The 18,052-nt window shown below is 30.3% G+C and overlaps 2 protein-coding genes across 2 annotated transcripts; both read right to left on the bottom strand.

Moving 5' to 3' along the window:
- Window positions 1–319: 319 nt before the first annotated feature.
- On the bottom strand, window positions 320–2,277 carry LOC126656093 (uncharacterized). Its single transcript, XM_050350571.1, has 4 exons — window positions 2,031–2,277; window positions 1,859–1,943; window positions 762–923; window positions 320–661 (listed from the first exon to the last, which is right to left on the bottom strand). Exons 1-4 carry the CDS (start codon window positions 2,214–2,216, stop codon window positions 573–575), a joined length of 522 nt encoding a protein of 173 aa, XP_050206528.1. The 5' UTR covers window positions 2,217–2,277; the 3' UTR covers window positions 320–572.
- Window positions 2,278–4,720: 2,443 nt separating this feature from the next.
- On the bottom strand, window positions 4,721–6,044 carry LOC126656390 (uncharacterized). The gene is made up of 2 exons (XM_050350958.2): window positions 5,928–6,044; window positions 4,721–5,500 (listed from the first exon to the last, which is right to left on the bottom strand). Exons 1-2 carry the CDS (start codon window positions 5,940–5,942, stop codon window positions 5,021–5,023), a joined length of 495 nt encoding a protein of 164 aa, XP_050206915.1. The 5' UTR covers window positions 5,943–6,044; the 3' UTR covers window positions 4,721–5,020.
- Window positions 6,045–18,052: the final 12,008 nt, after the last annotated feature.

Genomic DNA, 18,052 nt, shown 5'->3' with positions numbered 1-18,052 from the left:
AAATACAAATCGGAGGTGAGGGATGAGAAAAAGTAATAGATACGTCTCTAATTATTGCGATATAATTATCCTAAATCTGTTTTTTAAAATAAAAATATAAATTATGGGGTTATTTGACCCAAAAATGAAGAGTTTTTGGGTCAGTTGCTCAAAAAAGTGTAAATTGGGTTAGATGACCCCGTGTCACAAGTTTAGAGGGCGCGTTGACCCTTTGTTCATAATTTAAGTGTACAAGTCACTCCTCATTTCATCTTACATTATCATTGCCATTCCTAATTCGAGTTGCCTTGAATTTGTGCAACAATTAGGGAGGAAGGAATTGTTGAAATGATATTCATTTCCATTGATATGTTTCTCAATACAAATTTCTATTCTTATAGCATATACAAATAGCTACTAATTGTGGAAAATAATAACTATTTACATAAAAGTTAACTAAGATCATGATGGATGTATTCTCTATGTTTATGCCGCCTTTCAGTGGCGGAACAAGAAAATTAAAATAATTGGTTGATGATGAGAGGAAGAAAAATATACTAAAAGAGATAGAAAACAATCGCCCACCTTGTCTCTTAGTTCCGCTCATGACTTAAACTCCGGCTGTCGGTTCTTCTCAACCGCTCTAGAACATGTTCTTCACCGGTAAGAAGCTCCACCAATCCTTCAGGTGGCAAAAGAATAAATTATACTATGTAGGTGCCGATTTCATGAAATTTTGAATCTTTATGTAAAAACTAAAAGTTTAGTAAAATTAATTTTACCATTAGTATAGTGACGACAATCATGGTGGCCAACTTTGAGATAAGTATCCCAACTATTATTGAACTTAGTTGCAACATCTACACCATCATCCTCTTTAGAAGATCCAATGAACCAGCATTTTCTTCTTGGTAATTTTGTCATTCTCCTCACAAGAACAGTTCCTGAGAGAACCAATAATGGTCGAGCATTCAGTATTAAATTGGCAAAATACATATTTAGATCCCTGTATTTTTTCATTTTATTGAATCCCTTATACTTTTATTTGTCAACATTGAGTCCTTATGATTTAATAGACATTAAGTCCATCTATCATGAAAATAAAGCGTGTGTACTTCACGTGTTGTTAATACGACTGAGATAGAAAAACTTATTCTTTATATACTTCAACTAAATTAAATTTTAGTACATATTTTTTTATTCTGTTGACATTAAGTTACTAAATGGATTTTTCGGTTTAAATTGACACCGCCAACACTTTTTTTTACTAAGGTAGGGCTAGTAAAATTCCGACCAATTAAATTAGTAGACTGAATTGATGAATTTTGATAAGTTAGGTAATAAATTTAAATTTGGTCAGTTCAGCTTTAAGATTTTAATTCTTTTTAATTTGAATTATTTCAATTAGTCGAACTGACTGAATACATCAAAAATTTCTTATTTTACTGTTTAATTTTTTTAATTATTTCTTGTATTTTTAATCGGTTTAACAGAACGAGCCGAATTATCGACTTATTCTGTTTGGTTTTCCATTTTATTGTTTTCTTATCAGTTCGGTCTCAGTTAATGTTTAATGTTTGGTAGGTTCGATTTCAGTTAATGTTTAGTTTGGTTCTGTTTTTAACATTCGACCCTGGTCGATTTGTTTGATTTTTCAATATTAACCAAATCGACAAAATGCTCACCACTTGGGACTCAATTTTTACAAAATTAAAAGTGTAAGAACTCAATGTTGACAGATATAAATGCAGAGATCTAAATGTCAAACATAGAATAAATATAGGGACCTAAGTATGCATTATATCAATTAAATTCGACCAAAAAACAGAAATTTGGAGCAAACCGGGTATAGCTGAATTATATTGAATTCCATTCTCACCTGGAACTGCTTTACCAGCTAAAGCTGCAACTGCTGTTTGTATACTTTCTGGATCTTCCGGTTGAAAATCAAAAACTATAAAATCCTACAAATTAATACAACTCCATTACAATCTCAAAAATTGGAAAAAAAATAGAAAAACAAAAAATTCAAGGAAAAAAAAATGAAAAACCTGAGATGGATAGGGTTTAACGATGACCATGAAATGCTGCAAATCCCAAAGATTGAAGGAGTTATAAGCAGCAGACATAACTAGTTGGGCGACTCCTTTTGAAGCTCTTAAAGGCACTGCTGCTACGTACACGTCTTCACCTTTGCCTCTTCTTGTCAATGCTAATTTGGCTGATAAAGACGCCATTTTTGGTGTTCTTCAGGTACTGTTAGTTAATTATCGGAGCCAGCAGAAATGTTATCCGTTGAACTATTTCGTTCTTGATTTTATGGAATGGGCCGAAATATTTCTATAAATGGACCTGTCTATGATTTGGGCTGAGCTCCTAAATGCATCATGGCTCTTATCACTTTTATCAAGTAAATTCGTTGGTATGTTTTCCTAGTATTTGTTTAAAATGAAACACACTTAGACTAAACACGAATACAACCATGGTTGATTATTATATTTGTGAAATAATCATAGAGTTAAATTGTTTTAGGCCCAATTTCATGTGTTCTTCTTTTTTTTCCAAACGATTACATTGGTTTTATTTCCGCGTAAAACATTACATCAAATACTTTTTGCTGACGTCAACGTGTCACATTGCGTGGATGTCAGCGTGCATCACATTATGCTAACATCAGCGCGCATCAGCAGACTTGACGCACGCGTCAAGCCTACTGACGCCTTGTCTTTGCTAAGCTGGTGCACTAACACACTGACCCGCGCGCGATGTGCGGGTCAGTTTGTTTGAATTATTCAATTTGAACAATTCAAAGGGTCAGTTCTTTAAAACACATCAAATAATTTTTTTTATTTCATTAAATATATCAAAAACATTATTTATATATTTCCTCTCAAAGATAATTATTTAAATATTTATTTATTTAAATTATGTCAAAAATAATCTGTTTTAAATAAATTTAAATAATATTAATATTAATTTAAAAAATATAAATAATTTAATTAATTAAGAAAAAATATTAATTTTTAAAATTTTGGATCAAGAAGTGAATTAGATGTAGTAAATGAAATATAATTTATTAAATTAATTAAATTTTTATTTTTTATTTTTATCAATTTAGTTGAATCAACCGATGTATATTTGAGACATACAAAAGGTATTTGAAAATTATATTTGATGCATCTCTGATACATATTTGATACACCTTCAATACATATTTGATCCACATTCGTTGTTCGGAACTTTTTCCTTACTTATGTCTTTTTTAAGTTCTATTACTAATAATATTAGTATTTTGAAATTTAAATATTAGATAAGTAAATAAATAGATAAGATGAAAAAAAATTATATTAAACATTTGTTTTAAATGTGAGGTAAAATTTAAATATTAAATAAATAAGTAAGTAAATAAAGTGTTTGATTTAATTAAAAAAAAAATAGGTTGGCTGATATCATGCGTCAGCAGATCTGATGTGACGTCATAGTACGTAAAAAGTAATTTTTTTCAAAAACATTGTACCACATGTTAGTTCTTTTTATATTGATTGTACCGCATGAAAAGTCAACTATTTTTTTGTACAATTATATAACTTACCCTATATTTTTGACATATAAAATATAAATACGACACATGTATAACATAGGTTATACAATAATACATGTATAGATACATTTAATTAAATGTATTATCAATCAACAATGACACATTTAAATATAATAAATTTTAAGTTGATGAAAAAAATTTGAATTTTTTTTTATATTTCTTTTTAATTTTTGATATTTTTAAAATTAACAAATTTAGATGCATATTTTCTACCAATGAGTTATAGATCAAATGCTATAAGAACTAGATAGTAAACTGCTAATATATAGATTCAGTTTTTCCCACAAACGCTCTCTCTTTTAAATTAAATAAAAAAAAGATGCATATTTCCTAGTAATTTATCGACATAATAGTTAATAGAAGACCGGCGCTTTCAATTGCATGTAATTTAATAATTCAACATTATATATCTTTTATTATTATGTTCTATCTTTGATTAAATAAGGTTTTGATTCTACCAATTTGATTATAAATTTTCGATGCGCCATAAAAAAAATTGCAATAAACCACTAACAGATGAGCAGTATCATGTGATCAGATCACAGGCCAGTCCCATGTGGAAAGCCAAGACCCAAACATATCAATTCTATTATTGGTGGATTCAACCTGTTAGTATGCCCCTTTTCTATATCTATACTTGGTGATAAGTTCTCATAATGTTCATGATTTAATTTGAGCAAAAACAATTAATTTGATATCTATTTTTATGTTTTTTTGTTGGTTATATTTTTTCTATACCAAATTTTAAATTTTTATCTAGACCAAATTTCGCATAGATAATTTTTATACTTTTACATTGTAAGCTCACTCATGTAAGAATGAACGATTATAAATTTTGTTTAAATGAGATTTTTTTATCTGTTTTAATCAATATATGTATACCAAAACTATTTGATAAATAGAAATTACACATACATCTCAACTAATTGAATGTGACTTAATTGAGATTGAAATTATTTTTAATTACTAATTTATATTTAATTGGTCTTTAAATTTCTAATAGAATGAGCTCAAATTCTGATTGAAATCAATATCTAAAAAAATTAAGCATCTCTAAATTGGAAATGTGCATGATTGATCAAGGACAATAAGCAATCACATGCAGTCTCATGCTACAAGTTAAATGAATCAAACAAAATATTTAACAAAAGCAAACTAAATAGAAAATTCATTTGCTACAATAATTAAACAAAAGTACCAATAAGATACACTGTTATTACACAGCATATAAAATAAAACAACCATAATAAAATATTAAAATGACTCATCTGATCTGCTTGAAACTAAAAACACCTACACCTCCACATAAAATTTGCACAAGCTGACTGTGCATCTCTGCTGCCACGTGGTGATCGGTTGGCATTATTGATTCAAGCAAATACTAACTCTTATTCAATAATTAGACCAACTTTCATGAAAATCACACAAATTTAACACTCTTTACTCAGTCTTCACTTCAACCTCTTCCTTTGGAGCTTCCACTTCTGGTTCTACTGCCGGTGCAGCTTCTGGCTCCGGTGCTGGGGCGGCTTCTGGTTCCGCTGCCGGGGCGGCTTCTGGTTCTGCTTCCGGTGCCGGAGCCTCAACAGACTCTGTAGCAACCGGTGCTTCCTCTTCCTTTGGAGATTCCTCTGTGGTCTCTTGGGGAGCAACAGGTGTTTCCTCAGGAGTTTCTGCAGGTTTTTCTTCTTCTACGGCTGCTGGCTCTTCTGTTACAGGTACTTCAGCCGGAGTTTGTTGATCAGCTTCCGGCTCTGCAACTGGTTCTTCTTCTTTTGCTACTTCTGGTTCGGCTACTTCTGGTGCGGCTGCTTCCAGTTCTGCTACTGCTGGTGCTGCTACTTCCGGTGCTGGGGCTTCTACAGGAACTGTTTCTTCTACTTTTTCCTCAGCTGGATGTGCTGCCTGTGGTGATACAACCTGAAAATCCATTTTCTACCTCGTCAACCAACAGTTTTACTCCACTAAAATCATACCCTAAATTTGTTAAACTGTCCTACAATTCAACAAACTGACAAGTAATAGTACTAGAGAAGGATTCAAGATCATGATCGTCGTTTAAATGTTTTCCATTTTGGAAACGTGTCGGAAACTAACACAAAACTTCATTTTTAACATAAAAAAACCCCTTAAAATAAAAAACATCGTTCCTGTACAAGTATTCCCATTTTTACGTATGCGACACATGTTTTTCTCATAGCAAAACATCTAAGCATCTTGATGCTGATGATGTTTAAATCTGAATATGTCTAATACTATATAGTTGGCAATATATATACTTATATAATATACGTACTATATATAAGTGAAACAAATAAGATTTCAGAGAAACTAATGAATGCGTTACCTCGACTTCTGCCATTGAAACTGAAGAAATTGAAGATTATGAAACTGAGAAGAAGACAAGTGAGGGAAGTGGAGAGTGTAAGAGAGGAAGATTTGAATGTTTGATGGGAAGATGAAGAAGGAGAGTGGCATTTTATAGGCAAGTTTTTACGAGAGTGAGGAGGTGGGGAGCACTACTTTAGGAATCTTGGGATTTGACACCTCATCTCACTCCATTCATATACTAATTTTAATTCCCAATTTTTTTGCTAATAATGTTAAACAAAATAATTTCAAATTTATTTTTTTAGTAATGAAAATATTGTAGTTTTATATAGGTGTTCAAGTTTGAATTTCTTTGCCTTTTCAGTTATTTTTTAAAATTGAATCACATGGATCCATGACAAAATTAAACTAGTCCATTTTGTTTTTTCTTAATTAAACTAAAATTTAAAATTTAAAATAAAAATGGAAATTTTGTTTTGAATGAATTTTTTTAATGGAATTTAAATTACATTTGGTTTATAAAATAGTCTAGAATAGAATTTATATTTCTTATTTTGATTTATAAAATTTCATAATATTATTGTTGTATGTCTATGGAATAAGTGTGACTTTTAAATAATAAAAATAGTCATTTTATTTTTTATGAAATAGGTTATAGCTATTTTATTTCATGTTCTTTTTATTCTAAATTGAATATAGTCTCAAATTTAAATTTTTTATTTGGAGAGTGGGAAATATTATATATACTCCCCTTATCCTAATCTAATTGAAAATACATTTTTTAGTGTTTTATTATAATTGTTAATTTCCATTAAAATCAAGGTTTAGTATTTTAAATTATCTTTGGGTAGCCTTTTGATTTGAGAAAAGACGAATAATAATGGAGGCCATTTTCAGCTAAGCCATCATCTTGCTTTTGGTTTTTTGTGCTTTGTGCATGTAGGTCACCATAATTAATTATTTCAAGAGTATTCATTTTCCATGTCCTCAACTTCTCATTTACTTAACCTTTTTTTCTAATTCTCCATTGATTTTCATCAATTGACATTCCTTTTAATTGTGCCAATCCATTTTGAAATTTTCTACTATAAATGCTGTTATATAATTGTATCACAACGATAAAAATATTAAACATTTGATGTTTTTACAAGAAAACATATTTTACCCCATCACATAGTATTATTCATATAGGTTTAAGTATTTTCTATAAGAATTAAAATGATCCCGATCAATTTTATTCGCATTCATAAAAAAATAAATTATTCACACTTAATTTTTTTGATAAAAATATCATAGGGATGACAACCTATTTAATATTATTTGAACTCTTTCAAATCTATCACTTTAATGTTTTAACTAATTATTTTTGGTCCACTTAGTTGCTGATTTTTTTTAAAAATTATTAATATAATATATTTAACTTATTTGATCTCATGAAAATACTGACTATTCAAAATTGAATTTTAAAGTATTTTAGTTGATTTTTTCATTGTGCGAATTAAATATTAAAATATCTTCTTAAAATGTCGATTGCATAATAATTTAATCTTAAATCTGATCTACATATATCAAATTTTATATACATAGAATACTACTAATTGAGTTACTTTATAGTATAATTTATATGGTAAATATTCATGTAAACTGAGACTAAATTTATATTAATATAAATGTTTCAATAACCGATTCGATCAAAAACAATTTACATGCACTTAATTGACAAATCAAAAAGAATAGTCATCCAAAAAATAAAAATAGTCAGATTCAAGTTACTACTAAAAGATGAAGTATCCTAAATGATGATTAATCCTCCTAAAATTGCACTAACTACTCAAAATTGAAATTTAAAATGACATTTAACCAATAAACAAAAGGAAATAAAAGCACAATAGATCCCAATAATAAACAAAGCACTCCATGTTAGGCCGTTTGTAAAAAGACCATCACGAGTAGTAATGGTGTTGGGTTTATGCCAATTGGAATGGGACCCACTTCACCAATGGCTGTGATTTACTTGTAGGAAACGATTTAAATTCTGACGTGGCACTTTATAATGGTCCACGCCGTTATGAGTCATGCCGTCTCCGTCAAAGGAGTCATTCCTTTATTAATTAATCAAAAGACAGCTTGACATACATTGACGGTAGTGAATGCTTACTCAGTTTGCTGAGCTGGAAGATGATTAGTGAGTCATCTCTCTTGTTTCTTAGCTTTCCAAATATAATTAAGGAGTACTATAAGTCTATAACACAACTAATTCAAAGACACAACATCTATACAAGAAGGAAAAATTCTACCACTGTATGATACTCTGTCCCAAAACAATAACTCACTTTTTTCTTTTCACACAGTTTAAAAATTACAATTACTCCCTCCGTTTTTTTTAGTTGACCATTTAGCCAAATGAATTTATCTACATTTAGTTGTCCATTTAAAATTTCAAGATAACATTTGCTATTATCTTTTCCAAATTTAACTCTTCCTAATAAATGACTCTATAACTCAATTTACAAAGCATTTATTATATAGTAGGGTTATATTAGTATTTATTCCTATTATGTAAGACAAAAATCCCACTATCTTAATATGAGTAATTTTGGCTAAATGGACAACTAAAAAAGAACGGAGGGAGTAATATTCTAATTTTTCACAATTTTATCTACAATTTTTCGATCATATCCTTAGTAAATGCTATGTCTAATTTATTTTGTAAGCTAATGGCAATAAACAATAAACATTAAATAAGAGTAAAATAAAAAAAATCAACACTTTAAATTGTAATTTATAAGGAATATGGACAACTGTTTGGGACTAAAAAAAATGGTGGAATATTATTTTGGGACGGAGGGAGTAAGTTTTTAATATATAATCATATCTCAAATTAAAATAGATATAATGAATTTTAAAATAAACAAAAAACTTAAATATATTTAATTGCATGATGAACTAATTAAGGTCATCTGCAATTCATCAATATATATTTTTAATAATAGTTCGATATAAAAATAAAATTAATTTTTCGTCAATCTCAAACTCTTCTTTTAACTCCGAAATAATATTGTTATCATATTTCTTTTTGTATATATTATTAATACCAATCTACGCTATTATTTTAACAAATCGTATTTAAATTTAATTTTTTTTATATATTTATCAAAAATTTAAAAATAGTATTAATCTTAATAAATTAAACATGTAATTTAAAATATTAAAAAATTATAAATTCTTTTTAAATTTGAATAAATTTTATGTGTAATTTAAAAAATCTAAAACAATAAGAGAAAATAAGCTTTAAAAGGTGAGCTGAAATTACTTTATTTTATACAATGGGACAATCTCTTAAGTATTATTGATTGTTAATGGCATGTGGTTCTACAGCAAGGATAACTTTTTTATTCTAAAAACACTTTTGGTACGAAAGCAATTTGAGTTGTGTGGACCTATAAGAAAATTGATAACTCTTCTACGGTTATAATTTGGCTTAATTCCTTAAAAAAAACCCCACCTTGTATTTATTTTTCGTTTATACCCTCACCTTGTAAAAACACCATTTGTACCCAATTTTGAGTTTTTATGTTTCATCTCTACCCAAGCATTAAATTGTACTCTTTTCATTTGAAAAAGAGTTTAAAATAATCTTTCATTTTTAACTTATATACTAATTAGATATTAATGTTATTAATAGTACAAAAATACCATTTCTTTAAAAAATTAAAAATAATATTTTTTTTTTAATTTTTTAATAAAATATTTCCGATTTTTTTAATTTTTTTAATTTATTAATTTTTTTAAATTTTTTTAAAAAATATTTCCGACAAAAAAACTAAAAATAATAATAATTTTTTAATTTTTTTTTATTATTTTATAAAATTAAAAAAAATAATTAATTATTTGGATGTATTTGATTATTTTTTAAGTTTAAGGATTTATTTGTATATTTAAAAATAGAAAAAAATATATTTTAAACTCTTTTCCAAATAAAAAAAATACAATCTAATGCTTTTGGGTATGGATGAAACATAAAAACCCAAAATTGGGTACAAATGGTGTTTTTACAAGGTCAGGGTATAAACGAAAAAAAATATAAGGTGAGGGTTTTTTAAAGAATTAAGCCTTATAATTTTGAGATAAGATGTTTATTATTATTATTATTATTATTATTATTATTATTATTATATATGAAGTATTGACCTACAAATAGTGACTGAAATCATAAAATATAAATGGATAAATTAGCTAGTATTTAAACGACTAAAAATAATAGAATAGAACAATTACAAATAGCAATAAAAAAGTAGTAAAAAAACAACTGAAAATATAAATATTGGATAGTAAATTATCAAGGTCGTGGTTTCATTTTCTCCCACAAGCGCTCCTCCCTCCCTTAGTTATATATAAAAAAAAGCATTTGCCCCTTACATGCCTACAAATTGAGTTGGTTCAAATATGAGACACCTATAAAGTTAAATATTTTTCATTTTAGTTGATTGTGATAATTAGAGGAATTAAATAATTAAAACATATATGATCTACTTAGATGATTAGGATTCTTATTATGAATGCATGTTAATGAAAAAAAAAAGGATTTCCAATTGTGTACATCTAGTGGCAAACAGCTGAAAAGCGGTTTGTCCAAATTCTTAAATAAATAAATGTACAAATAATTAAGTTAGAGATGAATATTTTTCTTAAAAGTTCAAAGCATTAGAGAGCTAATGATCATTTAACATAAAGTATAAATAAGATGTTTTTGGTTTAATAGGAATATCATTATTAAACTTAAAAGTTTCAAATATTAATATTTTTTGCTTTCCTTTTATAATTAAAAACCATAAAACCCAGTATGGGTAAGCTTTACAGACAACTTGACATCAACGAACATGAAGACAATCATTCTATGAAAAGTTTTATGCAATAAAATTGTAGATCCCAAAATATATTCTATCAATATTAATATTACTATATGCTACTAATTGAAAACTTCGTACGGTAGCAGGCGCTTGTTTATACCTCGAGATCCGCAATTTGCATCTTTTTTTTTTCATTCTATTTGTCCTAAGAAAAAAATTAGGCGAAGATCAAGATTCAAACATTAAAAAAGAAGATTCAAGCACTAATACTTTACAAATTTAAAAGTCTTAACTCATTATTAGTTCCTTCAATTAAAGATTCAAGCACTAATACGTATTTTGATTATTGATCCTTAAATTAAATTTTATTTTTTTAGTTCTTTAATTTAGAAAAAATATGTTTTCAGTTCTTTCGATGGATCTTTATTAGCAATTCCGTTAGTTATGATGTGGCATTATTTTAACAATTATTGCCGTTTTTAAAGAGTAAATCGCATGCTTTTAATGTAAAAACTTAAAAACACATTTTTTATACATTCAAAGACTAAAAATAAAATATAATTTAGAAACCAATTAATTAAAAGACGTATAATTTAAAGACTTCGTAATGAGTTTATCCAATTAAATACCATAAGTTTAATTTGTATGATCCATAGTACTCTTAGTCCAATTTGATCAAATCCTACGGTTTTCTTTTAATTTTATAGCTAGTATATTAAAGAAATGAATTAGGGAGATAAATCTCTTCTCTGATTTTATTAACTTGTGATCATGAAGCTTATATACAAGAGAGATGCCATGTCATCAATCCTCTACAACATGCTGACATGGCAAATAACAGAAAACAGAAAGAGCGGGAAAGAAGAAATGAAGAGCTATACTAAGCTATGTACAAGACTATACTAAGCTCAATAAATATATAACTCTAATAGCCTCCCCTCAAGCTGCATACAGATTCTGGATGCAAAGCTTGAGTTTGATAGCAGCAAGATCAGCAGGTGATACTGGTTTTGTAAAGCAATCAACCAGTTGTGCACTTGAAGAAACAGGCAGCAAATGGATAACTCCTTTAAGAACCAAATCTCTCACAAGATGACAATCAATCTCTATGTGTTTCGTTCTTTCGTGAAACACAGGGTTGTGGGCAATGTGGATGGCAGACTGATTATCACAGTATAAAAGAGCAGGACTGGAATGAGGGACTTGTAAATCATGCAGAAGATAGAGAAGCCATTGAAGCTCACAAGAAGTAGATGCCATTGCTATATATTCTGCTTCTGAGGAAGAACGAGAGATGTTTGCTGTTTCTTGGACCTCCAAGATATTAAAGATTCTCCTAGGAAAATACAGAATCCTGTCACAGATTTTCTAGAATCTGGACAACTGGCCCAGTCTGAGTCAGTGAATGCTTTAAGCTGGAGAGAGCTAGAAGCTGAGAAAAACAAACCCTGACCAGGAGCTTGTTTAATATATCTGAGAATTCTGTGGACTGCTGCAAGATGAAACTCAGTAGGGCAGTCCAGGAATTGAGACAAATGATGAACAGCAAACTGAATATCTGGACGAGTATTGCAAAGGTAGAGTAATTTACCAATCAACTGTCTATATGGAGTACTATCTGGCAAAACAGGACTGTCTCCTTTGAAAAGCTTAGAAGCAAGAGATAAAGGAGAAGGAGCAGGCTTGCAATCTAGAAAGCCTGAATCTGTGAGAATATCAATGCTATATTTTCTCTGGCATAGATTGATACCTGAAGAGGATCTTGCTACCTCAAAGCCAAGAAAATATCTGAGTTGTCCCAAATCTTTGATTTTAAAAGCATCATGAAGGAATGCTTTGACTGCAGAAATGAGTGGCATATGATCACTTGCCAATATCACATCATCAACATAGACTAAGAGGGCAATGAAGTGACCCTTATCAGTCTTAGTAAAAAGAGAAGAATCTGCAGAAGCTTGAATAAAACCTTGCTGAAAGAGAGCAGAAGTTAATTTTGCATTCCACATTCTGCTAGCTTGCTTAAGACCATAGAGTGATTTTTGGAGTTTGCAGACTTGATTTGGACCAGAAGAATGAAACCCTGGTGGTGGCAACATGTAAACATCTTCATGCAAATCTCCATGCAAGAAGGCATTGTTAATATCCAATTGGTGTAGAAACCAATTTTTAGCAGCAGCAACAGCTAATAATGTTCTGATAGTACTCATTTTTGCCACAGGAGAGAAAGTATCAATATAATCAAGTCCACACTGTTGGTTATACCCTTTGGCAACTAACCTGGCCTTGCATCTCTCAAATGAACCATCAGCATGACATTTGGTTTTATAAACCCATTTGCAGCCAATGGGATGTTTGCCATGAGGTAAAGACATGAGAGTCCATGTTTTGTTTGCTTCTAATGCATTGATTTCTTGAGTCATTGCTTCTTTCCAACAGGGATATTTGATAGCCTCATTATAAGACTTTGGTTCTGTTAAAGAATCAATTTGAGCAGAAAAAGCTCTATGTGGAGAAGAAAGACGAGAATAAGAAAGAAATTTGTGAATTGAATGAGGACTGGTGACAGCATTAATAGAAGAAGATGGCACAGGTTTATAAACATAATCTTTTAGTTTGGATGGGGGATGAGTAGATCTAGATGATCTTCTCAGATTAGAAGGAGAAGTAGTAGGTAAAGAAAATGAAGTTTGGTCTGGTATAGGATTAGGTGTGAATTCTGGTGTTGGCAAAGAAGCAGAAACAGAAAAAGGGGGGAAAGAATCATCTGGTGGTGTTTCATAGGATAGAGGAAAAACAAAATCATTATCAGAAATATTAGAAGAAGAAGTAGCTGGATTAGCATAAGGGAAAACAGATTCATAGAATACTACATCTCTGGAAACAAAAATCTTCTTAGAATGTAAATCAAAGAGTTTGTATCCTTTGGATGTAGTGGATATGCCAATGAACAAACATTTATGAGCCCTGTAATCAAATTTTGTTCTTAACTCTGCAATGGTAGAAGCATAGCACAGGCAACCAAATACTTTTAAGATAGAGTATTGTGGTGCAGATTTGTGAAGAATTTCAAAGGGAGATTTATTAGAAAGGACTGGTGATGGTAGTCTGTTCATCAAGTATGCTGCATGAGAGATACAATCACTCCAGAAAGCTATAGGTATAGATGCCTGAAATTTTAAAGATCTGGCTATATTTAGTAGGTGTTGATGCTTTCTTTCCACAATACTGTTCTGTTGTGGAGTGTAAACACAGCTGGTTTGGTGTATTATACCCTTGGAACCATAAAAAGCTGGCATAGAAAACTCCAAAGCATTATCTGTTCTTATGCATTTAACTTTACTCTGAAATTATGTTTCAACCAAAGTGCAGAATTGCTGAACCAAGCCTCTAGTTTCTCCTTTGGATTTCAACAAAAATATCCAAGTATAACGGCTATGGTCATCCACTATTGTCAAAAAATATTTGTGACCATACAATGAAACAGCTTTTGTAGGTCCCCATACATCCATGTGTACTAAATCAAAGACTTTATTACTCAGAGAAGTACTTACAGGAAATGGAAGTCGTTTTTGTTTAGCAAAATGACATATATCACAATTACTATGAGTAGGTAATTTGATATCTGGATTTGTACTTTGAAGGAGCTTTATTCTACCATTGGATAGATGACCAAGTCTGTAGTGCCAAATGTCAGACTTGTCAATTTCTGCAGAAGAGGAAGCCACAGAACTACATATAGGTGTTATTGGGAGATCATAAGAATCTGTCAATCTCAAATGATACAAGCCATTCTTTTTATCAGCTAAGCCAATCAATCTCCATGCCCTCATGTCCTGAATGAGACAAGCATTAGCATACAATATCAAGCATATATGTTTAGATTGCTCAGTGAGTTTACTAGCAGAGATAAGGTTGAATGAAAATTTTGGCACAAAGAGGACATTTTCCAGAATTGGGAAAGAGTTAAGTATCACAGTCCCAATATGAGTAACAGGAACATTTTCACCATTTGGTAGCTTGACATAAATTCCACTAATGGAATAGTAAGTGCTGAATAGACTTAAAGAACAACATATGTGATCTGAAGCTCCAGTATCAATGATCCATGTGTTTGTATAAGGCAAACTTGAACATGAACTCAGAGAATAGACCATACCTGTAGGTTTATGATCTGGTTTAAAATTGCTGGATAAAGTGTTAATTTGATGTGATCCTTCATTATTCTGGATAAGACTCATAATCTTTGAGTATTGTTCTGGAGTAAAACTCACAGATGTGCTAGCTGCATTAGAATTTCCAGAATAAGAGTGTGAATGATTAAAGGTGTTGTTGTTCCCAGAAGGCTGATTAAAGCTGTTTCTGTCAGGAGGATTAAAGCTGCTGTTTCCAGGAAAATTACTCCTATTGCCTGCAGAATAAGAGTTATTGCCTGGATATGTACCTCTCCCTTTAGGTTTATAACCAGGAGGATATCCATGTTTCCTGTAGCATATGTCAACTGTGTGACCATTATAACCACAATGTGTGCACTGTTTCTTAGGTCCTTGATAAGGTCCAGGCAGAATGCCTCTTTGAAAATTCTGATTAGGTACAAATGGTCTTCTTGCACCATTATATCCAACAGCATTAACAAAAACTGGTGTTTCCTGAGACTCATATGAGTTCTGATCCTGTGACTCAACTGCATTAACAGATTTGCTATAAAAAAGTGAAGATTCTTTTACCTCAGGAACCTTTACTCCCAATTGTCTTTCTTCTTGAATGACCATTGAGAATACCTTGTTGATCTCAGGTAGTACAGGATACATCATTATCTGTGATCTTATTGTGTTATAATTCTCATTCAAGCCTCTAGTGAATCTGAGAACATAATCATGATGCTGAAAATCTCTTGCAAGTTTAATTGCATAACAACTGCAAGCTGGCTCACAATTGCAGTTAGGAATAGTCCTCAAATTGGATAGTTCATCCCATAAGACTTTGAGGTTTGTGAAGTAATCAGTAACAGTCAAATCTCCTTGCTTGAATGCAAAAATTTCTTCCTGTAATTCTGCAATTCTACAAGCATCTCCTTGAGAAAATCTTTCTCTCAAGTCATTCCACACATCAATAGCTCCATCAATCCACATTACACTTTTTCTTATGTTAGGTGACAATGTCTGTAAGATCCAAGACTGTACCATCACATTGCACCTATCCCAGGCAGCATAAATTTCTTCATGCTTTGAAGGAATCTTTATTGATCCATCAATAAATTTTTCTTTATTCTTTGATCTCAACGCCATTTTCATCGATCTAGCCCAAGAATGATAGTTAGATCCAACTAAAGAAGTTGTAACAAGAACAACAGAAGGATTTTCATTAGGATGAAGATAAAATGGACTGGAAGACATTTCTTCTGGTCTTAAAGAAGAACCAGTGCTCATGATTAATAACAGAATCAAATCTGTTTGGCAAGAAAGAAAATGATAGAAAGAATAACGGATTCTGAATCAAAAATTGATCAGAAACTTTATAGAAAGAACAGATTCTGAATCGCAATGACAAGATGAGCAAGATGATCTATTTTGTAAAGTGAGATCATGAGAGAAGAGAGAAATATGGTCTGTTTGGTAGCTGAGAAAGTGTTGAGAAAGTGAAAGAAAAACGGCAGTTACTGCTGAGAAAAGAAAAACAGAGAATAATGCTTTGATACCATATTAAAGAAATGAATTAGGGAGATAAATCTCTTCTCTGATTTTATTAACTTGTGATCATGAAGCTTATATACAAGAGAGATGCCATGTCATCAATCCTCTACAACATGCTGACATGGCAAATAACAGAAAACAGAAAGAGCGGGAAAGAAGAAATGAAGAGCTATACTAAGCTATGTACAAGACTATACTAAGCTCAATAAATATATAACTCTAATATAGTAGATCCAAATATAAATAACAAAATCATTTGCAAACATAATCATGCATCTAGCATGTTATGCAATAATAATACAATAATTAAAATTTAAAAAAATCAACTTTTATCGTTTAGCAAATCGGTAATATCAATTTATTTTTCATTAAAAGGATAAAAATGTGGCTGTATATTGCAGTGTATATATCAACGTTTTTTCAAGGGTTAATGTCAAAAAAAATCACGAACTTTACACGTTTTCTCATTTTAATCACGTAGTTTAAATTTTCTCATTTTCATGCACGAACTACCACTTTTTCTCAAATTCATGCACGGTGCTGAGGTGACCTTTATTCATTGGTGTAAAATGACATCCACCCAACAAATTACAGCAGTAGAGTAGTGACACCTCAGCACCGTGTATGAATTTGAGAAAAAGTGGTAGTTCGTGTATGAAAATGAAAAATTTTAAACTACGTGATTAAAATGAGAAAACATGTAAAGTTGGTGAATTTTTATGACATTAACCCTTTTTTCAATCAACAATTTATTGATGTTCCGATTAGCAAAATTAGTAAAAATTAGTGATCGATTTTTTAAAATTTTAAAGTTTATATTTTATCTATAAATTACACTAAAATTCATAATTTACTTTTCGTATAATTGTAAAAAATGATAAATTATAGTATATTTTGTAATTTCAACGGTTTGTAATTTTTATTTTTAGAATAATTTTTTTTTAAAATTTAATTACCGAATAAAATCTGATCAATCGATACTGGTATGTAATAATAAAATCCAAAAATGAAAAATATGATTAAATGATATTTGATATCAACATCAATACCGATCATTTGAATCCTAAATCAAATATTAAAACAATCGTAAAAGAAATAAAATTTTATTTTAAATTATAAAAATAAAAGATTATATCAAAATTGCAACATGTACTATAATAATAATTTATGTTTTATTTAACTTTCTATAATTTTCAAAAAAAAAAGAGGAGAAACTAATAGTAAAGTGTACCATCTTTTTATGGTGATTCATAAATGTATTTCTTCGTGAGTACAATCATCTTTAATTTTTGCTCCTTCAAGTTCTTACTCTATAAAAGTGGAAATGCCTTTGGTCTTTTCCAGGGTGTTTAGGTACAGCTTGGGCGGTGACATGGCCCACTTACGTGGACCCCAGCTATACTCCCGGACAGCTACTTCTTCCAATGGGAATCTTGCCACGTGTAAATCTGGTCACCGACCACGTGGGACTATGCTGTTTCCACGTCATTCTTGGATGTGATCTGGTAAAAAAAAGATGTGGGTATGGGTTTGATGGATGAGATGAATTTAGAGGGAAAATCAGCCTCCTTTGGTAGCTTTTGGAATTGCTTATTTGTTCA

This window comes from Mercurialis annua, linkage group LG7 (assembly GCF_937616625.2).
Source record: "Mercurialis annua linkage group LG7, ddMerAnnu1.2, whole genome shotgun sequence".
Taxonomy (NCBI): domain Eukaryota; kingdom Viridiplantae; phylum Streptophyta; class Magnoliopsida; order Malpighiales; family Euphorbiaceae; genus Mercurialis; species Mercurialis annua.
This window is presented reverse-complemented; position numbering and strand designations above follow the sequence as displayed.